This window comes from Staurois parvus, unplaced genomic scaffold (genome assembly GCF_062004578.1).
Source record: "Staurois parvus isolate SC_StPar_1 unplaced genomic scaffold, SC_StPar_1.0 ptg000094l, whole genome shotgun sequence".
Lineage (NCBI taxonomy): Eukaryota > Metazoa > Chordata > Amphibia > Anura > Ranidae > Staurois > Staurois parvus.
The window spans coordinates 2386702-2412042 of record NW_028317890.1 but is presented as its reverse complement, the minus strand read 5'-3'; the positions used below and the strand labels follow the sequence as shown (position 1 = coordinate 2412042).

General features: G+C 39.2%; 1 protein-coding gene across 4 annotated transcripts in view; it reads right to left on the bottom strand.

The window, feature by feature from the left end:
• FAM149B1 (family with sequence similarity 149 member B1) overlaps positions 1-25341 on the bottom strand; it is a 59260-nt gene that overhangs the window by 25069 nt on the left and 8850 nt on the right. For 2 of the 4 annotated variants that reach the window (XM_089670744.1, XM_089670746.1), the window contains exons 3-14: positions 23678-23788; positions 22647-22770; positions 16595-16737; positions 14127-14246; positions 12960-13121; positions 12046-12233; positions 10045-10178; positions 7738-7791; positions 6898-7010; positions 5841-6065; positions 5283-5403; positions 1640-1721 (exon numbers count right to left, since the gene is read on the bottom strand). In XM_089670744.1, coding sequence (XP_089526870.1) covers positions 1640-1721; positions 5283-5403; positions 5841-6065; positions 6898-7010; positions 7738-7791; positions 10045-10178; positions 12046-12233; positions 12960-13121; positions 14127-14246; positions 16595-16737; positions 22647-22770; positions 23678-23788 — 1577 coding nt within the window. Of the gene's footprint in view, positions 1-1639; positions 1722-3581; positions 3618-5282; positions 5404-5840; positions 6066-6897; positions 7011-7737; positions 7792-10044; positions 10179-12045; positions 12234-12959; positions 13122-14126; positions 14247-16594; positions 16738-22646; positions 22771-23677; positions 23789-25341 lie in introns of all 4 variants that reach the window. The other 2 variants (XR_016311798.1, XM_089670747.1) reach the window with 2 other exon arrangements.

Here is a 25341-nt window from a genome sequence, read left to right as displayed (position 1 = left end):
TTTTACGACAGAAATGAGAAAATATAGGTTTTTTTTCACAATTTTTGGTCTTTTTTTTGTTTATAGCGCAAAAAATAAAAAAAACACAGGTGATCAAATACCACCGACCAAAAGCTCTATTTGTGTGAAAAAAAAGGACATACATTTAATTTATGTACAGCATTGCATGACCGCGCAATTGTCAAACTAGTGCAGCGCTGTATAGCAAAAAATGGCGTAAGTTGCAGTATCTATACCATAGTTTGTAGACGCTATAACAGCAATGGGCAAACTACGGCCCGCGGGCCTTTTAATCCGGCCCGCGGACTGTGATAAGAAAAAAAAACAGTCAGGGCAGGCAAACATTGGCTGTCAGGATGTGTGTAGGCGGGGCAGCGTGACAAACGTGAGGGGAGCTAGGCTCCTCTCACAGTCCGCCCTGAAGACCGGAACGGCGCGGAAACTCGGCGAGAGGAACGCGCGGAGCAAAGGTAAGCAAATTGACACAGAGGGGACTTGGCTTACTACTTGGGGGGGAATAGTACTATGGGGGATGAAATACTATATGAGGGATGAATTACTATGGGGGATGAATTAATATGGGGGATGAAATACTATATGAGGGATGAATTAATATGGGGGATGAATTACTATATGGGGGATGAATTACTATGGGGGATGAATTACTATGGGGGATGAAATACTATATGAGGGATGAATTAATATGGGGGATGAATTACTATATGGGGGATGAATTACTATGGGGGATGAATTACTATGGGGGATGAATTACTATATGAGGGATGAATTAATATGGGGAATGAATTACTATAGGGGGGATGAATTACTATATGGGGGATGAATTACTATGGGGGATGAAATACTATATGAGGGATGAATTAATATGGGGAATGAATTAATATGGGGGGATGAATTACTATAGGGATGAATTACTATATGGGGGATTAATTACTATGCTTACTATGGGGGAATATTACTATACTTACTATGGATGGCATGGTAGTGTTTAAATTAATCTAAACATTTAATGTTACAAATTTTAATTTAATTTATATTAATTCACACATACACATCATTCATCTACTCTTGGTCCGGCACCCGGGTCCAATATATGAACCCATTGCGGCCCCCAAGTCAAAAAGTTTGCCCACCCCTGCGCTATAACTTTCACACAAAGCAATCAATATACATTTATTGGGATTTTTTTTACCAGAGACATGTAGCAGAATACATTTTGGCCTAAATTTATTACTAACTTTGAGTTTACTACATATTTTCTATAGCCAAAAGTAAAAAATATAGTTTTTAAAAAAAATTTTTTTTTATAGCGCAAAAAATAAAAAAGAGCGCAGGTGATCAAATACCACCGAAAGAAAGCTCTATTTGTGTGAAAAAAAGGACATAACTTTCATTTGGGTGAAGCATTGCATGACCACACAACTACCAGTTGAAATAGTGAAGTGCCGAATAGCAAAAAAAGGCCTGGTCAGGAGGGGGGATAAATCCTCAGGAGGGAAAGTGGTTAACATGAATGCGTTAAACACAGCGGATCGGGCAGCAAATGTGACTAAAATCTGTAAACACACATGCCTTAATAAGTTAAGTGTACACCATCTGGTACAATGTTAATTTATATTACCTATTTCATCAGAACCTCTCCTGAGGCGAAGTGGATTTGGGTGGTCTAAATTTACAAACGATCTTCCCAGGGGGTTATCTGGCTAAAAAATACAAAGCATAATATAGTCAATGGAATGTGTAACAGTTTAAAGAAGAACTCCGCTAGGTACAATTTGCATTTTAATTGCCCATATAACCAATTCAATTTAACATTAACAAAATTAATTAATTAACATTTAACAAAAAAAATTAAAACACGCTACAAATAAAACAGTTTGTTTATGGGCCACTATCGTCCAGTAAGAAAGCATAAAAGATTTCTAGAACTGGGTATTTCTGTGACCACTCCTCAATGTATTGTTGTTGAGTAGATTGGAACAAGAAAAAAATGCCACAGGCACTTCCTTGCATTCATTTGTATTGTCTCTGCTGTCAGTCAGCATAATGAAGGAAGGGGTGATGACAAGCACATCAAATTTTATAGCGCCAGACATTGGACCTAACTGCTTATATACTGTAAGTCCTCACTGTAAAATAAAATCCTGCTTTTCCATGAAACCGGAGTTCCTCTTTAAATGAATTAAGAATCAGATCACACGAATAACAGGACATAAGAGCCACTACATGCGCATGTTTGTAAAGAAGACAATCCAGATGAGAAAGCAGGAATAAAAGGGAAACGCATGCACACACCATCATGTTGGGAGAATCTGAGGACATCAGCTGCCAACCTACAAAACTTTAATAAATCTGCCTAAGAATATCCCTGTGTGAACATGTGAGTCCTCTCCACGCATAGAGAGCTTACTGGTCACTATAGAAAACAGAACCAATGCCAAGCACCATTTTACCCAGAGTGCTCAGGACAGTCTTCGATTTAAAGTGTAAAACGTAACCCAAACTTATTTCTTAGTTTTAAAGTGGGGAAGGATTACAACCACTGTCCAGTTTACTGCTATTTGGGACTCAATAACTGCCACAATGGTTACACCATACAGAAAGTATAGCAAAATCAGCAACAGGGACAGACTGCAATACACAACTGAGGGGATCTAGTCTTTTCTATTAAAAAAAAAAAGTTTTTCTTACTTCTTAGTAATTATTTTACAGATGTGTTATGCTTAACGTCCTTTCATATATTAGATCTGGTTGTGTCTAAAAATCACAGCGGAACTAAACCCATTGATTTACTCAAAAACAGTTACATTCAAGACGTGCTGTGAATGATAACTGTCAGAGTTGCTTATCCTCTGAGCTGAACTGCCAAGTGATCAAATGGCTGGTGTCATCACTGATCACATGTGCAGCACTATGGTAGCTGCAGATCATACAGAGTCCAAGATGACAGCTTCCTTGGCTGTAAAGGATAAAACGGTTTTAGTTCCACTTAAAGGAAATCCAATTTGTTATACTTCCAGCTTAAAAAAAAGTTTAGGAATATATATATTTTTTAAAAGTATACTTACCTAGGTGGATGTAACATTGATCCGATGCTGCATCTGACCCTCACCAGTTCTAAGTGTGAGAACTGAGAGATCAGACACTGCTGATCGCTTAGTTCTCCCCTCCGCAATAAGCAGAGAGACAGGACTGTCAGTCTCTCTGCTCTACCCCCTCAGCACTCACTGGAGCACTGGGCAGTAGGGGGGGCAGGAGGGGCCCGGGACTTTAGCCTGCTGTTGGCTAAAAACGGGTCACAGGAGCGCAGAACAAAGTGTCTTCCTGTGATCCACAGAAGCACAGCCAAACGAGCTTTAACAGGCCAATCTTTGCATAGCCTCAGATGTACTCCACAACACCTGCTTCATGGTACTGTCAAAATTCTGTAGCTTTTTTAGTGTGTTTAGTGTGAGATCCATGAAGGCATTTGAGGATTATCCTCCATGTGTGGGCACACCATCACAAACACACACTGCAGATGCAATGCAGAATTCACAATATGTTTTATATGAATAACCTACACAGCATATCCCAAGCTCTCAATTCTTAAACAGCTCCTGAAATACACAAAAGAAAAACAAAAAGGTACTTGGCAATAACCATTTTAGCTTAAATATAAATTACAATATGCTGAAGCAAATCATTTCAGTAAATGCTCGGTTTTGTTTCAGGGTCAGTTTTATGTACTTTGCATTCTTCCAATTCAAAATGTTCCTGGACATACTGTTTAACCAAAATATCCCGGACATAATGTATAACTAAAATAAACTGTGACACTCTTCGCCTGATTTTCTTTAATATGAGATATCTGCAGCAACAATTTAGATAACACTTTGCTGGGCACTGCTGGTATACCTCCTGAAGCCTTTATAAATTCTCTTTGTCTCTTGTATTACTTATCATATTTAGACAATCAAGCAGGCTTGAATATGACTAATAACATTGAGAAACATGTCAATAATGTCATTTTTTACATCAGGCTTTTTGTATAAGAAAAAAAAAAAAGAGCCTGAAGTGAGCTATTTGGAAAAAAAATCTTCTATATTACAGAAAAGTTTTTTTTCTCAATTTAAATATTTTAAAGCATTAGTAAAGTATCCTAGCTAATAGAAGAAAATGGGCCTCCCTGTAGAGTTAGGTCATAATGTACTAGCGTGCCCTACATACTAGTACATTATGACAGACTTGCCTACAAACTGAGCCCTTCAGCACGGTACTGTCATGGCTCTCCCTAGTCGGCAGCGCTTCCATCTTCACCCATCTTCCTTCCGGGTGTCGTATCTTCAGCCACTTGGATGGCCGTGCCGGGGTGATGTCACTCCCACACATGCACACAGAGTCACATTACCAAGGCACACAGAGTGAGCCATAAATGTGGTCTGAGCTACATATGTGCAACTGAGGTCACATTACCCGCTGACAGGTAGGGTTAACATTTACGACAGGAGTAACCTCTAGGGTCTCTTCTGTTATAAAAACTCTGCCTGTCAGCAGTATTTGCAATCCTTAACTTTACTACTACTTTAAAAATTAAATGTGATTCTTCAAGAGACGCACTTTTACAATTCAGTTATCACCAGGGGCGGACTGACCATTTGGAAACTCGGGCACTGCCCGAGGGCCCAGGGTCAGTAGGGGGCCCCATGAGATGCCCCTGGTACCTTTTTCATAGGCATTTTTAGGTTTGGACAAGGACACAGGGGCCCCATAATCCCCTATTGCCTGGGGGCCCCATGAGTTGTCAGTCCGCCCCTGGTTATCACCAACCTTGTTGGAATTATAGAACTTACTCTGACTATTCTCAAGCCTCATATACATGTTGAGAATATTGGACGAATGATCATCCATTTTTTGGTGAACATTCCCCACTTCCATGTGCAGATGATGTGGTCTTATCACTTGAACAGTCCTTGTTCTGGAAACCTCTAATATATTTTAAAAAATGTAATTCAATATTAAATTATTCAGTTAACCTTGAGATGCCTTTCTCCTATAAGAACAATCTTTGTCTTTCAATTATACTTTAAATCTTTTATTTGCACAGTCCACAAAGGTAACCACCTTCAATCCCTTACTGCCTATTTATCCACTGAGCAATGCTAGTAGCATGACTGTAGTGTTTAGTTCTACTGCTCATGCTAAAAGTAGCACAGTGCATATAGATAATGGGTACCTATTTCCTGCAGAATGGACCAAATATACAAAATATTTTCTTTGTTTACCGTTTGTCTCTGCGATCCAGGCAAGTAGTGGTATTCTGTATCCGAGGTACCAATTGGTGGGAGCAAATTATTTCGGTTGAATGGAACTGGGGAGCAGGGCAGTTGGTCATTTGCAGTCTGACTGTCCTCAACAAAAATATAAAATCGGTTATTTTAACTATAAGTTCAATTAATACAGTCACCCAATTAATTTAGCAAGAATCCAACCAATCTGATGGTCTGTTGTGATGTGTTAAAACAGCCTATTCCTCAATGAACTGACCTTAATTTGCAGCATAACTCTCATTATGATGCTTGCATAAAACACGTTGCATTGGATCTTGCTCTGAGCTTTTAATTCCCTACAGCAAAATAACTAAATTTTTAATACAAAATGTCATTCCTTTTTAGTGCTATATAATATAATGATAGAGGATTCTCTGTATCTGAGAGGAAAGTGGCTATAAGGTGTCTAAAAACTGTAAGGAATTATTCTTCAACTTGCCTTATGGCAAAAAGGAAATGGTACAGAAACAATGATAATTATACCATATGGCATTTAGTAACCTAAATACGTACAGTCGTGTTCCCCTGATGACTTCTTCCATTTTTGGTGTCCCAGACCTGGAATTATTAGGATTATTACTTATTGGGTGAAGGGTTCTTGGGGGGTTACGCCGCCTTGCTGAAGGGACGTTATGAGACAATGAAGAGGTACTGTGTTCCAGTGGTCGGCCTGGCCATGGTTTCCCAGAGATTACAGCAGCGGAAGTGGGTCTAATGGGTAGCTTGTCATCAGAATCTCTATAAAAATGAAAAACAAAATCAGGTTTATAACAAACACGTCTACAATGCATTCACATACTTAAAAAATGTGTTTAAGTTTGGTTAAATTATTCACAAATAAGCATGTAAATGGTTGTTTTCACTATGTTGCGCATATTAGATAGGTATGCCAGTAACTTTTCAGAATGGGAGAGAAAACTAGAGCACTTAGTAAAAAGCACAGACTCTTTGTAGTGTCCTTGGTAGGCGGTGCATCCAATGCTGTGAGCCACCATAGTAGTTATTCTATGTAATAGTATACTATACTATATATACAATACATATGTAACATGCAAAAAAAAAACAAGCTAGATTACCTCTCATAACAACTTAAAGTGTATCTAAGTTGAAAAATAAAAATGTAATATATTGCAAGTAAGGTTATAACCCTTGTCAGGTTTTTTTTCTTTTCATCTGTGTACCATTAGGCAAATTTCCCTTCAGTTCCTATCCCAAAACAGGAAGTGAAAGAAATCCATCCAAAGTGAAAGGAATCCCTGGTTGTCACCAGAACTAGTATCCCAATTGGAAGGATTTGCCTCTATTTCTGTCCTATAGACAACACAAATTTGGGATTTTTTTTTAACTCTCAGAGATAATGGTAAAATGGACAAATAGCAATGGTGAATCTTCCTAATGGGGGCACAAAAAAGCCTTAAAAACCCTACAGGTGTTCTAAAACTTCTCTCCACTCTATGCAAAACTAAAAAAAACTATACTTTTAACAGCCATCAATTTTTTTTTAATTTTTTTTAACAATGGCCAAAACTAAACTGTATCAACACAATTACAAAATGATGGTCAGACTCACAGTACTTTGTCCATAAGATGGAGATTCCTCTGCTGTAAAGGGATTCCATGAATCATCATTAGTTCATTCAGGTTACGCTGATTCACGATGCTACTCCCTTGAGAACGATTGGCCTGCAATCCATAACATGTTATTATTCTTACAGTCTAGATATCACGGGGGGTGGAATCTAGTTACAAAATGCATTTTAAAACTGCAATAAGAAAATATGAGTATGTAATCAGGGAATTTTTTTAAAATTTCAACTTTTTTTTTATTATTTATAATTTTAGGTGAGATCGCATTTAACAATGTCAGGGGCCGCAACATATATATACAGTTCTTAAAAAATAGTTTAAAAAGTAAACTAGTAGCATTTTTTTTGTAATGGTGTGTACAGAATGAGGGCTTAAAATGATGCATTTCAGACAGATACTCATGGGCATGACCAAGGACATGTAGCAGAATCTCCATACTGTACAGACCAAAAAAAAAAATCACACTGGAATTGTAACCTGGTGTGCTTCCAGAATTCCAAGTATCATGTTTACGTATATAAAGGAGTGCTGTCTACGGCTGTAGTGGGGTACAGTGTGTCATACTTGTTTTTAGTTATCAGAACTGATCTTGCAGGTAAGTTCTTAAAACAAGAGGCCACAATGTCCGGCTGACTCCCAACAGATTATAATAAAAGATTATATGCGTTTATGATTACATCACTAGTCATCAGATATCTATATATTTTTTGAAGGATATTTTTCATAAAAAAATTACATTGTATTCCTTTAAGATAGAAGGAGTGGAAGCAGCAAGGCAGTACTAACCACATGAGATTAAATAAAGTTTTTATAAAGTACATACGTGGGAGGATCTCCCTTTCTTTTTTTTCCTGTAGATGCGGCCGCACTGTAAGCACTAGCACATTTAGGAGCCCAAAGCAGAGACAGCAGGCAGAGAGAGAACAGAACATGATGAACTTAGAGAAAACACAGAAAGAAGCAAAAGTCTAGAAGAGCTAGAACAGGAACAAACAGGGCAGAAACCCACATGGCAATGGCAAAACAAATGAAAGTACCAGTATGTCTGTTGCTGCAAACTGTGCTAGGGGCACTTCAGTAGAAATATTTTTATTGACTATCACACAGAGACTTCACAGTGTGAATACTTATTTCAGCAATACAGGAACATTTATAGATCGGTCAACTGACCAGTGAACCATTTAGAACAAAAAAAAAAAAGTCCTTTAACCTACATGGTTGAATTCACTCAATGGCTATTCCCGAATAGAATCAGAAAATCAGGTGGTCAAATATGACCCCACCACCACCTTTCCCCACACATATCATGACTCCCCATATAATTCTGAACCCTGTGTAAATTCATCAAAGATCACCCATTCCCCACCTGCAGTTCCAAGATTGCTGCTGATCCAATGTGGATATCTGTATTTGTCCTTTCACATTCAGTGGCTTTTTATTGAAACAGTCCCAATAGCAATGAGAATGTGCCAAGCAAAGTAATCCACAGCAACTGATCACAAGCCATCTGGTATCTGACTGACTCAAGCAAACTTAAACTGACACTAAACTCACTTTTGAAAAAAATAAAATAAACACAGTGTTTAAATAAAGTAAAATGTATCTTTTATCTCTCTCTTCCTTTGTTTCAGCTCTCAAATCCAAGCTGTTCTCATATTTCCCTTTCTAGTATGGCTACACTTGTTCTCCATGCATCCCCCCCCCCACTTGTATATGTAACACAGCCTTTCCTTCTTGCCCTAAGATAGGCTACAGAGCTATGTGCAGATTCATTCAGTTCTATGATAATTATAGTATGCATAGAACTAAATGTGACCAGAAAGAGCGGCACTGCTTACTGTACACTAATAGCTGTGAGGTGCATCAATGGAGGATTGGGAGTGTGCACAGGACAAACTATAAACCTGAAAACAACAGCAAGAGACTTTGAAAAAAATATGGTCATGGTATACCTGATGTTTTAGAACAACTGATGTAAAAAAAATATGAGTTCACTGTCACTTTAAACCTGATTGGTTGCTATGGGTTGCTGCATGGTGCACTGGGCAATGTCTTGCGAACTAAAGCAGGGTATACGTATACACGTATTGAAATTCAGCTGGTTCAGCAGCAGTCAAACAAATTTCAGTCCATGTGTACCACTCTCTGTTCAACAGAAGCCATTCGTAGATCAGCTTCTGTTGAACGGGCCTGCTGGAAAACCAGCATTTGATCAGCACATGCAGCTCTGTGCATACCAAGTTTAAACCTGAAAATTGTGTTCAAGTATGATATAGTTTTCTTGTTCTTCAAACAGAGAATTTCCAGCCTGAAGAGAAAAATAACACACAGTACAAATAAAGATAGTGCCATGATAGTAATCAGCACACAAATTATGCCTGGATTTATATTTTTGCCCACATTTGCATTCAGACTCACCTGTCCAGTAAAAGTGATGAAGACAGGTGTTGGAACAAACTAGAACACTTGCAATAGTGCTTACAACAGTTACCTTTAAGTTGGCCATTGACTTTTTTTTTTTTTAGCAGGCTGAATGGAAAAAAATCTAACAGATTCTTCCATCAAGGAAAGTGAGGTGGATGGGGGAATCCCGCTGTTGGGACACTGTATTATGACAGTGAGACTTTCCGCTGTCAGAATACACTGATCAGTGGTTGCAGCCGCTGATCAACAAAGGTTTTCCAGCATGTCCCTTCAAAAGAAGTCAATTGATCGACTTCTCTCAAGCACGGATGGCCATGCACTGATCAAAAATCGGCCAGTCCCTGCTGAACTGGCCAAATTTTGTCCTGTCTATGGCCAGCTTTACATAGATGTGCTTCTGTAATTGAAAAACCACCTCTGGCAGTGTCATAGTTTGTTCTTAACCCTGTCACTTTTGCTGGACAGCTCAGTCTGCATGTAAAAGGTGAAGAAAATATAGATAAAAGAATGTGCAATCAAACTGTTTTCATATTCAGAATGCTGACACTGCAAGTATTAACCATGCATAGGACAGAATAATTTTTTGCAACAGCAGTTCTTTTTAAACTGATGCAAATATTCCCAAAGTGAGGAAGGAATACAGTGACTGATTTCTGCAGCTGGTTGTAAAGGTACAATTATCATGTCAGTGTGGGATTACGCTTACCACATTGGGGGAGATAGCAGGAATTTTGGAATGTGGAACGGGAGGTAGAACCAATGGAAGGCGCTGGAGAGGAGCATATGGATTAAGAGGCTCCACTCTAGTGGTTTTAATTGCCATGTCATGTCTGTCATCATCTGCAAAATAAGAAGTATAATTAAATATAATAAAATAGTTATACAGTTTAGTTATCTACAAATTAGCTAAGGCTATTTGAACATAAAGGACTGTTACATGCAGGAGTGAAAGCTGAACATACATTTATAGCGTGTGTGTACATAGTGGTATAAAATCTTCATGTTCTAAAGCTCTGAATATTTGGTAGATTTAAAAGCCATGAACTAGGATCCAAAAACATGCCTGAGCTCCTCCCTAACCGTGAACCATAAATTAAGATTTCTTTACTGCACTGTATTTTGTGGAAGCTGCAAGAAGAATGTCCCGTATACTTTTAGCAAAGGCACCATCACCACCTGCTGGACAGGTACAGTAAGTGCAACTAATATTATTCTTTTACAGGCTGCCTCTACATCTTGTGTTCTAGTGATGGGGTCACTTTAACCACTTCACATCTACAAAACGTATTACATGTCTTGAATTGAAGTTGTTAAAAACAAATTCATAGCTGCAGCTTCAGCTATATGCCTGGTATTATATTTTACAGCCAGCAATCAGCTGTTCAGTAAAAGTGATCTGGGTGCCTGGACATTCCTGTTCCTCCTGGGAGCCCGGGACTGTGGTAAACAGCTGGGATAGCTATATATAGAGAAGATCCACGAACATCTGTTCCCCGATCTCCTCTATGACTAGTGAACCTGAAAGTGACAATGATTTTTAGAGCTGTCACACACAACTGCAAACGCACGCATCGGATCAGCATGTGGACAGTGACTGCACCATACATGTGCGGTATCACCGCAAATGTCAGACTGAGAGGAATAATTCTAGGGCCCTAATTCATGGTTATCCCTAAACTGATAACCTGTAAGGGCTTTTAAAGCATCACCTATGAACATGTTTAGGTACCATAGGTGCCATTTCACGGGCACAACCAATTTTCTGTCTTGACACATTTGGTATCATTTTACTTCACGAAACCTCTTCTTTATATTTTACCAAAAAAGAGGTATTATAATGCGTTTGCATGCATTCTAATTTATTTTAGTGTATTTTTTCCTGAAAAGGGGCATTTGATGAATGGCTGTGCATATATTGTCTGACATAAAAAATTGCAAGGCCGCCTTTTAAATTCTCCTCTACTTTCAGAAAATATATAATATTGGGGGGGAGGGGGGTCTAAGTAATTTTCTAACTGTGTAGAAAGACCTCACACTTTGAAAATTTTAAAACTAGATCCTGGGCCATTCCATGTCACAAGCAGCCTAAACATAGAATTGCCTTTCAAATGCAACTTGGGAAATAATATCAAGCTCCCCCCCCCCCCACCTCTAAGCTGTCCAGCCCTCCTCCCTAGCACCATAGGAAACTTTCATAATCCTCTGCATATCTTGGTCAGATTAGTTGGATGAAATCTGATTATATCAATCTCCCAAGATACCTGTGAAAAGCAGTGGGCTGCCTGTTGCCAGTTTTGGAGCTAACGATTTTGTATTTATCTTTCCAATTTGAAGTATTCGAAGTCTGTTGTATCTGACAATTCTATATATTGTAGGTCCACCCATGGGACTGAGCAGGTCTACTTTTTTGGGCTAAATTACTATAAGAAGGTGAAATTCTCCATATATGTGTGAATATTCACTTTAATTATCCAATCATTTGAAAAGCACGTTCCTGATCACTTTAAATACCCAATCAAGTGCAGAAGAAATAAGTAAACGGGAATTTGCTTTTCACATGACTGGATAAATGATGTGAATATTCACAAAATCAATAGTGCAATGATTCTCAACCCCTTTTGTAAATCAGCCTCTTAAGATCTGCTTTAATTACAATGAAGTGTTGCTGGAAATACTGTAAATACTGGCAGACTTTCACCACACTCACCTGAGATTGATTCTTCCCAATGTCTGCAAATGAGCTCCTCTAAACATCCAACCACTTCCCTCCAGACATCATCAAATAGACAAGCCAGCACAGCCTCTTTCTTGCAGTACTGTGGGGAAATAGGGGGGTAACCCATCTTCAGGCTGTCCAAAGACATTACTCTGTGCCATTCGAAGAGCTCATCATCCCTAAGAAAACATTTTTTATCTTTACATCGTCCAAATGTTTGTGTGGAACAACCAAACTAGTAAAAGAAAATATTTGCCACAAAAACCATTTAGAGTATAAGTTCACCTTTCATAATATGTTACATCCATATTCAGGGTGTAACATATTACGAATGGACTGGCCCCTGCTCCCCCCTTTGACAGCTAGCGGGGGATTCCACCCCCCGCTAGCTGTCAAAATTTAAAAAGAAAAAAAAAGGCTGCCATGCGGGATTTCTCCCACCCAGCCGCACTACTCATTCACAGTTTTCTGTGAATGAGAAAAGTAAAAGTCCCGACAGCCTTAGCGGCTGTTGGCTTGTAGTTCTGTGAACTACCACAGCTCTGTGAGCACTGTGGTAGTTCACTGATTTTTTCCTGTTAGTTTATCTGCTTACCTGTACATGGCGTATTGGCAAGCAGATATACTGACAGGTCTGCAGGAGACCTGCATGGCGCAAGGAATCAGCTGATTGCTGGTGCAATGCTCTACAGGCTCCTGCAACAAAAAATAATAAATGCACATTTTTATTTTTTGCACGTTTTTTACCTGCAAAAAACATGCATTTGTTATTTTTTATCAAAAGGTGAACTTATCCTTTAATGTCTGACACAAAATGGCTGAATTTTTCTTCAATTGTTTCAATGTTTTTCTGAAGTCGCAGAAACATTTTGTTGCCACACTGCCTGCTAGTGACAACCACTCACTTATCTCGGCTGTCAAAAGCCAAATATTCTTCCATAATGCCATCTGACATGATGACACCTACAGCATCCTCTTCATCATCTTCACCAGCGAGGGTAAAGGACATTGGGGTGCTGGAGTCGCTAGTTGTGGAGAGAGGAAATCTTGTGCCATAAATGCCCAGCCTGGAAAACACGATTGTAAATGAAGACACATCATACTACTACTAGGATGGTATATATTGTATACTTTAGTGCATCAATGATATGCCCTGCTTCAATAGGTATTCTCCTCCCCATTTCAGTACTTGCTGGACAGAAGACCTACAGCATTTAGCCAAACGTTTTGTGACGCCCAACCAACACACATTATTTGCTGGACATGCCATCCCCAAAACCATGGGTCTGGAGTTGGCTCCTCTTTGTGACTATAACAGCCTTCACCCTTCTGGGAAGGCTTTCACAAGATTTTGGAGTGTGCCTATGGGAATTTGTACCCATTCAGCAATAACAGCATTTAGGAGCTTAGGTTCTGGTGATGGATGAAAATACCTGTCTCTCAGCTGGCATTCCAATTCACCCCAAAGGTGTTCAATAGGATTTAAATCAGAGAACCACTCAAGTTCCTCCACAACAAACTCTTCAAACCATGTCATTATGGAGCTAGCTTTGTGCACCGGGGCACAGTCATGCTGGAACATAAAAGGGTTTTTCCCCAACTGTTGCTACAAACTTGGAAATGCACAATAATGTAAAATATTTTTTGTATGCTGCAGCATTAAAGAATTCCAGGAAAAAAAAAGTTTTCTGTTCCCAAACTGCATGGGTTAACTGCTCATTTTTGTCTAGGAAGACCACAAGACCGGTCTCTGCTGCTCCTGTGTCGCCCCTTGCAGGGCAGAGCCCTAAGGCTTGAAGGAAAAAAAAATTCCCCAGAGTTCTGCTTAAGAGAACCCTTCACTGGAATCACCTGAACTCAAAAATCTGGAGTGGGGAACCACCACATAGTGAGCCACTGAATTTTAAAGAGTCTACAAGACATGTGCAGACAAACATTTATTCTAGAACTCGCAATCTATGAGGAATGGTGTACTGTCTAAATAACAAGTCCCCTGTTATGTTAATTCAGGCAACTGTTAACTTTTTTTTTATCAAAGTCTCAAAATATTACTATGCTCATGTAATGCTCACTCATTAGAATCTCTTCCATGAGTTAAACTGTAAGCTGTGGAAGAAGCAGCTTCCGAGGCCTGGTTGGAATACCACCTGTACCCATCTTCAACTGGAGCCACTGTCTGCTTGCCTTGTATTCTGAAAAATAAAACACTGATCAGCATAGATAGAGAGGAGCTATCCCCATCAAAGGGGATTAGATTATTCATTGATTATTATTGATTGGTTTATTAGAATCTTGCTACTATTGTTACTCTCTTTATTTTACCATGGTGTAACCTAGTGGATGCAATTATTTACTGCAGCGATTAGGGCCAGAGCGAACAGTAACAGCAGGAATCCAAGATTCCTGCTGCTGCTCTCAGTGGGTAGGTGTGCCCGCTGGCCCTGTTCAGAATAATGACAGGTCGCTGGAGATCGCAGCTATTTGTGGGTTTTCTGCACAGGCAGCAATCACCGCAGGTAATCACTAGCTGTGCAGGGAGCTGCAAATAGCAGCGGCCACCAGCGATCTGTCATTATAGTGAACGGGGCCAGCGGGCACACCTACCCACTGAGAGCCGCAGCAGGAATTGCCTCTACAAATCGCAGCACCCCTTTAACTACCCTTCTATACAAGACTTCTTTAAAATATATTTACAAAAAAAAAAAAAAAAAAAGAACAGTGAAAGCAGCCCAGTAAAATATTATTAGTAAGAGCGGCTTTGAGTTGTAAAATACGGAAAGTAATAAATATTATAAGAAGGGTCCGGATAAAAAAGGGGTTGTGTGATAATAAAAGGAGAAGCGAACAGATGACAGTAAGGGACAACAATAATTAGCTATTAACAATTGATGTCAATATCTATATTGTGTCCTGCAGGGTGAAGAGTGCCAATCTCAAAAATCCATTTGGTTTCGAGTTGTGCAACCACTCTCCTTTTGTGTGTACCTCTCCAGTGTGATAAGAAAGTATCAATGCCTGCAAATTTGAGTGACCCTTCCACACTCTCATTATCAGTTGTATTGCTGTCACACTTTTTAGTTTTTAGTTTTTGGATTTTTAAATACCATTTTTCAGCATCTATACTATGATTATTAATCAGATTAATTATCATTTTATATATTTATTTCTATTCCCATTGAATACGTGTCTTTTTACTTTATTTTAATAGACACGAGTGGTATACAGTCCTCATGACAGCGTTATTACCATTCATCTTTAGTTTTACACTATTGTTATAAATATCATTATAACCTATTTAATAGTCCAAAAGCATAACTATAAATCATTTTTAAAGTTATAATTCTTTTTCCGTAATGTAGTGTGTTTCACGGGACTTAATACCTCCAGCTGGTATCTTGTTTACATGATTTGCGATCGGTCCATGGCAAAATAGCGTCCCCGCACGTGCGCGCGCACGTTTTTGCTCCACAACAAGATGGGGCACGCGTAATGCGCATGCACCTTCTACAGGATTTAAGGAAACGGCGCACGTCATGGCGGTACTGGCAACCCCTTCTGAAGAAGTGCGTGCACGAAACTTGTTAAGGAGGAGCCAATACGCTGTGACATCACGCATCTTGCTTGGTGGATGGTCAGTCCCTCTCCACATTACTTTACATAAATACTTTTATATTGTTTTACCACACAGATTTTCAATAAATTTTTAATGCAATACTGCACCATGGGCTATTCTCTGTCTGGCTCCATATCGAGCTGAATTCATTTGCAGAGCCCACCTTGGAAGAGAGCTGCAGTATCCCACAGAACCAGAAGAGGGAGTTTTCTACTACAGGTTGTAAAACACCCATCCATCCTTTAAGGAGACCTCTGGCAGGATTCAATCCTTGTACACCCAGGAGACATCCGCAGGGCCATATACTACCCAGAGGGAGGAGAATCTGTACCCGGCTTACCTCATCCATTCCATCCTTAGAGGGGACCTCTGGCTATATTATTTACATGCATATTTAAAATACGCATCTGGTGAGTGCGTATTTTTATCACACCTTTGGCACATCACTGAATTCTGGAGTAATCAACTGGCACCTTAGCACAAACTGTCACTTTATGAACATTTAATAATTGTATTCCTTTTATGATCTACATATTACTATATTTTATTATTTGGATTACTATTTGGTTTAATATATATTTTAGCGCTGCACCTTTTTAGTTTGTATATGTGGAGGTTTTATCTGGTTACCTTTGTGTGCATTAGCGGCTATTATTAAGCGCTCACTGATCTTTTTACCCATTTATAGTATTAATGGTAAGTATGACAAATAGAGAGTTTCCAAAATGTGGAGACAGACAACAATAAAAAAATTGACACGTGTTTTAATCCCTCTCCACTGCTACTACATAAATACAATGGAGTCTATTTGGACATTGTTTTTTTATACATTTAAAGTCTACTTACAGTTGTGCAATGCGTAGAAGGTATGTTCAGATACCAATGTAACACTAAAAGGCAGCCAAGTCTAAAACCAAAGTGACATACCGCAGATGTGGGAAGGATGACATCCATTGATGGCACTCTTCCTGTAGACCATCCACCAACGTGCTGGCCTTCTGTTCATAGAGCAATTCATCAATCTGCTTGAAAATCTTTTGCACCTGTCGTGTTGCGGCCTGGTCAAACTCCTATAAAAAGGTGGCACATGCCATGAGTGCTCCATCTATAATGACTACATGTATGAAGGTGATATATATAGATATATACACACACATACATACATACACATATATACATACACACACATACATAGATATCCTTGGTTTCAATTCCTGAATATAGTTACCGTGTTAATAAAAAGGTCTGAAGCCTGATTGCAAAGAAACATACATGTAGAAAAAGTTAAACATGTTATCAATATACTTTCTTTATCATCTATTGAGGGACACAGGATTGAAGTCTTGGACATGTGGATTATACTGCTGCCTTCAGGAGGTCTAAACACTAACAAAAATAAAAAATGTTAAGCCAGCTCCCATATAACCCTGCCTTCAACCATCATGCCTCATTTTTTTGCTAGTGTCCCAGGAGACTGAATGCCTTTTCCTCAACTCCTCCGTGGAAAACTTTTAACTATCAGTGTCACTGATGACGAAACACGTAGGGGGGATCCAGAGAAAGTGACGTCAATATGTACCAAAACGTGGTGGCCATTTTATTGGTTTGAAACTTATCCACTTTTATGGTGACATGCTGTTTTCATTCATTGCTTTGATGTACATTTTATTTTAAGCTTTGGGGCAATAAATCATCTTTAATTTACTACACTATGAGGATCTCTTTGTTTTTGAATAGGTTTGTCCTTTTCAAGGACAAATCTTTTCTACAGGTCAATTTTTCTCTTTAACTTTTGGAGTTTGAGTTTGGAGTCCTAATATTGTTCGGATCACAGTCAGCTTTTGGAATACTCTACGGGGGGTTTACCCATTCATCATTGGGGGCCAACCTGATCCTTTGATGTCTTAAAGTGCCCAGGTCCATGGCATGCGTTTGGAATCTGTATTGCGCATTTTGAGCTATCCTTAATTGGGGGTCAATCTGATCTGGTAAGAGGCAATATTTTTTGGGTGTTGGTGGCGGTGAAGTTTTTCTCATCCTGATGACCAGAATTGGAATATCCACCATATTGTCATCTCAGTACAGAGGAATCTATTTCATTTTACATCCCAATTGGACTTTTTATTGCATGTATCTTAATACATGTATATCTATTTATACCTATTGTTACATGTAATGCTGCTTTTTTATATATACAGTGGAGATCGAAAGTTTGGGCACCCCAGCTAAAAATTTGTATTAATGTGCATAAAGAAGCCAAGGAAAGATGGAAAAATCTCCAAAAGGCATCAAATTACAGATTAGACATTTTTATACTATGTCAACAAAAGTTAGATTTTATTTCCATCATTTACACTTTCAAAATAACAGAAAACAAAAAAATGGTGTCTGCAAAAGTTTGGGCACCCTGCAGAATTTATAGCATGCACTGCCCCCTTTGCAAAGCTGAGACCTGCCAGTGTCATGGATTGTTCTTAATCATCGTCTGGGAAGACCAGGTGATGTCAATCTCAAAGGTTTTAAATGCCCAGACTCATCTGACCTTGCCCCAACAATCAGCACCATGGGTTCTTCTAAGCAGTTGTCTAGAAAACTGAAACTGAAAATAGTTGACGCTCACAAAGCTGGAGAAGGCTATAAGAAGATAGCAAAGCGTTTTCAGATGTCAATATCCTCTGTTCGGAATGTAATTAAGAAATGGCAGTCATCAGGAACAGTGGAAGTTAAAGCAAGATCTAGAAGACCAAGAAAAATATCAGACAGAACAACTTGCAGGATTGTGAGAAAAACAATTCAAAACCCACGTTTGACTGCACGATCCCTCCAGAAAGATCTGGCAGACACTGGAGTTGTGGTACACTATTCCACTGTAAAGAGATACTTGTACAAATATGGTCTTCATGGAAGAGTCATCAGAAGAAAACCTCTTCTACGTCCTCACCACAAAAATCATCGTTTGAACTTTGCAAATGAACATATAGACAAGCCTGATGCATTTTGGAAAGAAGTTCTGTGGACCGATGAGGTTAAAATTTAACTTTTTGGCCGGAATGAGCAAAGGTACGTTTGGAGAAGAAGGGGCACAGAATTTAATGAAAAGAACCTCTGTCCAACTGTTAAGCATGGGGTTGGATCAATCATGCTTTGGGGTTGTGTTGCAGCCAGTGGCACAGGGAACATCTCACGAGTAGAAGGAAAAATGGATTCAATAAAATTTCAGCAAATTTTGGATGGTAACTTGATGCCATCTGTGAAAAAGCTGAAGTTAAAGAGAGGATGGCTTCTACAAATGGATAATGATCCTAAACACACCTCGAAATCCACGGGGGATTACATCAAGAGGCGTAAACTGAAGGTTTTGCCATGGCCTTCACAATCTCCTGACCTCAACATAATTGAAAATCTATGGATAGACCTTAAAAGAGCAGTACGTGACAGACAGCCCAGAAATCTCAAAGAACTGGAAGACTTTTGTAAGGAAGAATGGGCAAAGATACCTCAAACAAGAATTGAAAGACTCTTGGCTGGCTACAAAAAGCGTTTACAAGCTGTGATACTTGCCAAAGGGGGCAGTACAAGATATTAACTCTGCAGGGTGCCCAAACTTTTGCAGGCGCCATTTTTTTGTTTTCTGTTATTTTGAAAGTGTAAATGATGGAAATAAATTCTAACTTTTGTTGACATATTATAAGAATGTCTAATCTGTAATTTGATGCCTTTTGGAGATTTTTCCATCTTTCCTTGGCTTCTTTATGCACATTAATACAATTTTTTAGCTGGGGTGCCCAAACTTTCAATCCCCACTGTATACACACACACACACACACACACACACACACAAATGTACTTTTTTTTTTTTTTTAATCAAAGTTCTTAATACACCATGGAGATATATTTCTTTTTCCATGTTCACAGAGTGCTCAAAACTCACATCTCTCTCTCTTTTGGAGATTGCTTTCTATGGGAACATTTATTTTATTATTGCCCTCCCTCTCTCTGACATCAAGGGTTATGGATGCTCTATCTAGCCTAAGAAACATAGCTTGTCTGTTTGGACTTCCTTTCCTGGAAGCGAGGGGTTTGTTTGACAGTCTTAGGCCTTTAGCCCAGGTTCACACTGAATAGGACTTTGAAATCGTGTGACTTCACTTGAAGTTGCACGATTTCAAAGTGGAATGTCAGTGTGACTTCAGGTGTGACTTGAAAGACCTCATGCACAGGTGTCAATGCAAGTCAAGCCAGAAATCAGCAAAAATTGTGCAGGAACTCATTTTCAAATCAGTGCGACTCCAATTAGAACGGTTCCATTGCCAATCATAGGGTGCGACTTGTCATGCAATTTAATCTGTCAAATCACATGACAAGTCGCATCGGTGTAAACGGGGGCTCACCCTGTAAACTTTTTTAGCTAAACAATTCACCTGCTTAAGTTTCCTACCTGTTGGTATGCTGTTATTCCACCTCGTTTCCTTAACCACTTCCTGTCCAGACACTTTTACCCCCATCCTGTCCAGGCCAATTTTCAGCTTTCAGCACTGTCACACTTTGAATGACAATTGCGCGGTCATGCAACACTGTACCCATATGAATTTTTTACCATTTATTTGAGACAGATAAAGCTTTATTTTGGTGGTATTTATTCACCTCTGGAATTTTTCTTTTTTTTGCTATGTAAATGAAAATGTCCACAAATTTTGAAAAAAAGTGTTTCTCTTATAAAATTTTGCTAATAAATAATATTTCATCATAAATCTTGGCCAAAATTTATTCCATTATCTTTTTAGTAAAAAAAAAAAAAAATAAGCCAAATAAGTTTATAACCAAAAATTATAATTTTTAAACTTTTTTTTACATTTTTATATTATTATTTATGGGTTTTTTTACATACTGTCAATCTAGCAGTACCATGGTGACACTGTACTACTTGTGGGGGGTGATGAAGATTTTTTTTTTTTTTTACACTGATTGCTTTTACACCCATATAGGATGTAAAATCAATCATTTCTCTTTCTCTCTGTCTGCATTCTTGCAGCCATTGAGAACTACTGAGTGAGCTGTGATTGGTCACAGCTTGTCACATGGTACAAGGCTGTTGTGAATAGCCTTGTACCATGTGACCTCTGTGATCATTCACAGATTTGACACATAGTAGGCAATGATGTCACAAGTGACATCTTGCTTACTACTTTGCATGTGATCACTGATTGGCCCGTCCGACGATTGGTGTTTCACTGTGTCCGGAGGACACAGCGGGCACCGGATCGCGGTGCTGTGCGCTCCCAGGGAGCGCACACAAGCAGGGTGCGGGGAGGCCGTTTATAAATGGCCACCCGACCCTGCACTGCCACCGTCCGGCCGTTTATATACAATGGCCAGACGGGAGGTGGTTAAAGTGGCTGTAAACCTCAAACATGAAATATGAACAAAGCATATCCCTCTATAGTGTGTACTTAATAAGAGCACTAAGTGTCATTTGACAATGCACATATTTTTTTCTGTCCACTCCATAATTAGGTAAAACACATTTTCTACACCCACACCTATAGATTTTCAAAATAATAAAAACCAGGATCACTTAAATAAGGAAGATTTTAGCACAATAATCCTGCTTCCACCTCCATCCTCTACAGGACTGTATATCATAGGCCTTTTACCTCCATTGCTGCCAAAAAATAAATTTTCCCAAGCAGACAATCAGAATCAAAATCTGAAACTAAGCTGAGGAGATCAGATCATTGGCAATGAAGCTGCCGAAAGTGTCAACTTACCTACGCACCACCACGACCCAATGACAAACATTTACACTGATTAGGTATGAATAACACCCTATTCACAAGAGAGCTGAAACTGCTGGTCAAAACAGAACCAAGGTTTCATCATGAGAGACAGGGGTTGATTTACTAAAGGCAAATAAGCTGCGCACTCCAAGTGCACTTGGAAGTGCACTGAAAGTGCAGTTGCTCTAGAAATGAGGGGAACAAGCAAGGATAATAAAAAAACAGCATTTTTGCTTGCACATGATTGAATGATAGAAATCAGCAGAGCTTCCCCTCAGACCTAGGGCAACTGCACTTTCAGTGCACTTGGAGTGCACAGGCTATTTGCTTTTAGTAAATCAACCCCCAACAATACATTTTACTAATGCAAACTTGTTTTACCCTCCATCTTGAAGGGGTTAAAAGAAGCCTTTGCAACAATACGTGCCCCTCTCTTTCCACACTCTCCATTTGTCCCTTCTATTTCCCAATTCCCCTGAGTCCTTTCCTTGTCTCCCTTTCCCTACCCCTTTCTTATGTGCCCTCTAACTGCTCTCCATCTTGCTTTATTTGTTTCCTGGGGGAGTACCTTCTTCTTTAACACCTTACTATGGGGAGGCCAAATACTCAATACCCAAGGTCTCCTCAGGTGCCATGGGTGCCCTAGAGACCGACATACTGCACAGCTAAGGGAATTCTCTGAATGTTTTTTTAGGCTATACATCAAATGACAAAGTCATAATTAAATGACTTTGATGTGGAATATGGTTCATGCACACTTTCTCCCAGGAACTCCCACAGGGTATTTTTGTGTTCCTCGTGTTTATATGTGTTATTTCTCAATACTGTTTATATGCTGTACATAAAAATAAACAAAAAAAAACAAAAGTTTTTTGTGGAAGAAAAATAAACTGTGCCTGGAGTTCTGCTTTAAAGTGAGTATACTGCATAGTGTCGGAGAGAAAGGGAGGGAATGGGAGAGAGACAGAAGAGACAGAGAGAGAGAGAGAGAGAGAAGACAAACAGCTGCGACTGTGCTCTTTTAGAAACCCCATAGTGCTCTGTGAATCCATCAGGTGCACAATCTAAAAAAAAAAGTTTTTCTGTAAAACATATTTATAAACCTAAAAAAACTGACCCAAAATCATTATAGCTTCCCTTAAATGTGCACACATTTAGTGTGGTTCCCATGAAGGTGAAAGTCAGGCAGTCACTGTACTTACATCAAAGCCCCAAGATATAACTGAGCTGTTATCAGTGGAGAGTTCAGCACAACTTTGAAATTCTGACCATGAAACCTCCGTATCATTTCTCTGGAATGCTGAATTTTCTGAAACCTCTGATTTACTGGAAAAAAGAACAGACACCTTTACTAATCTACTCAAGTCAAGCAAATCAAAATTCGGATACATCAACAATCAGCTAGTTTAGGATATATAATACATGTTGTAACCAGAAACAGTCTATTTATGGTTTGTCATGTAACGAGTTGGAAGTGAAGGATTTGGTATATAAAGTGCTTTCTGGGTCAGTCATGATTCTTTTGTAAATTGTGATTCGTGATTCACACATCCCGATTTTTCAAATCGATATGCAAATATTCAAACAAAACATAATTTGACTAAATGGCATTCAATTTAACCTAAGCTGAGGTCAGACTGCTTTGTTCCATCATATCTGCAGTCATGCAAAAAAAAAAAAAATCGTTACCTTTATATTACACCTATTTACCAGGACCAGCCTAATGATCTGTACTGTATGTTTAAGCTTTCATCACCCTCAGCCTGGGTTCACACTGATACAGTGCGGCACATCGCATGTGATTCGCATAGGAACTGCACCACATTCCTGTGCAAATCACATGCGATTTCTGTGTGGTGCAATTTGAGCTATACATTTTGTATGGATCAGATTGCACTGTATCCGCACCAAAATAGTGCAGGACCCTTTTTTAGTCCACCCCAGAATCAGATCGCATGGGTGTTCACACTCATGTGATCCGATTCTGCACATCACAGCGCATTCTGTGAACTGATTTTGGGATGTCAGTTTAAAATACACACCCGCAGTGGTTCGTATGAACAGGGTGCAATTATGATGTGATACACAAATCACACAGAAACTGGCGCGAATTCCGCACCGCATCAGTGTGAACCCGGGCTGACTGTGTTTTATCTCCGTTCTCAGATTCTTCTTATTATGACTAGGCAGTTCTTCTACGTTGCCTATACTCTCAAAACAATCCAGCTTGTACCTTTCATGTTCAGAAGCCGCTATATATCGTTCACTGCCACGAGATGCGGGTAAACTGTCTATTCTGTCTGGAGGAGGATGATTCTCTGCAGCTTTGGCAAGTGTCTGATTTCTGAAATTATACACATATATTCAAAAAGGATACATTATTCAAAATCAGCTACACAGAGAACATTTTTGTAGGTTTAGAACACAAGAAACAGAATATATAGAATGTATTTCTTTAAAATATAACCTAGATCAGAAATTTACAGTACAATGGTCTCGATGGTTGAACAATCCTAATTGCTCAATAAACTGAATACTACACCATAATATTATAAGGTACTTATCCCTGCTGCAATGGTGCCTTCCTTCCTTCCCCTTTCCCCCTACCTCGTATCCCTCCCCTATTTACATCTTACTCGTTCTTAACATGGTTCACAAGACACCGAGCATACCTCTCATGTAAGCATGATTAAGACCTACAGCTTCTCCAGCCAAATGGTGGGGAACCTCCATTCTTATCTACCCCATGTATCACTGCTCTCCAATGTGAACCATTCCAAGCTGTTGTTTATATATACACCTGTTATGTTATAATCTTTCAATAAAAATCATTTGAATATAAAATATAACCTAGGGGCTCCTGTAAGATAGTCTACACAATTACCAACTCCAGTTACAATATGATGCAAAACCCTTGTAAAGTACATGGAAAAAAACTGTTTTCTTCATTTCACATGTTCCCCCTCCCAGACACTGCAGCTCATAGTGCGAGGAGCAACAGAGGCAGTGCTGGCGATCCAGACAGCGTTGTGCAGAACTAGGTGTGGCCAGATGCTGACTGACAAGCTACAGGCTTGTGATTCTGCAGTGATAATGTTCATAGCCATGCCTATTGCAACATTCTTTCAACCCACTGCAGGGTAAACAGGTACAGCCTACACAAGAGTGGCAACTTTGCACTGAATTCAGGAGCAATACAGCATTGTTGCCACACCATCACAGGAAGCTGCATTAAGTGCACAGTTATTTATCAGACTTTGCAAGGGGGACTAACAGAAAAGTGTAAGTGCAGAGGTACTGTACATACTGTATAATTTAGGGAGAAGTATGGGCAAAGCTATTTTGGCACTACTTCTCCTATGAATCACAGAAGTGCAGTTAGTTCTGCACTCCTGTGACCCCTTTTAAGCCGACAACAGGCTAAAGCTCACTGTCTTAATGATATTTATTGATAAAAGTAGTAGATGGTGATATACTTACAAAAGACAATAGTGTAAAAGCTCACCATAAAGAACAGTAAGGCCTGGTCCGCCTGATATGGTTTTCCCCACAGGAACACTGGACCTCCAACAAGCATTTCGAGGACTTGCCTCTTCCTCAGAGCCTGTATGCAAAGTATCTGTGCCCTCTTTATAAATGGTCAAATATCAAGTCTAAGTGCTGCAGATGGGTTCATCACCCCCTCACTCAGAGGCGGGGACAGAACTAATAAGTACCGCCCACAGACATAAATAAAAGTAAATGACAACAATGGATTCATAAACGTATACACAAGTCCTTGCAAGAAAGTTACAATATATATAGAAAACTGCATAACATCTATATGAGAAACACTGTGACCATGCAAGTGTGTGTATACCTATGAAATTGATAGAATATGCTACATATATGTACCAC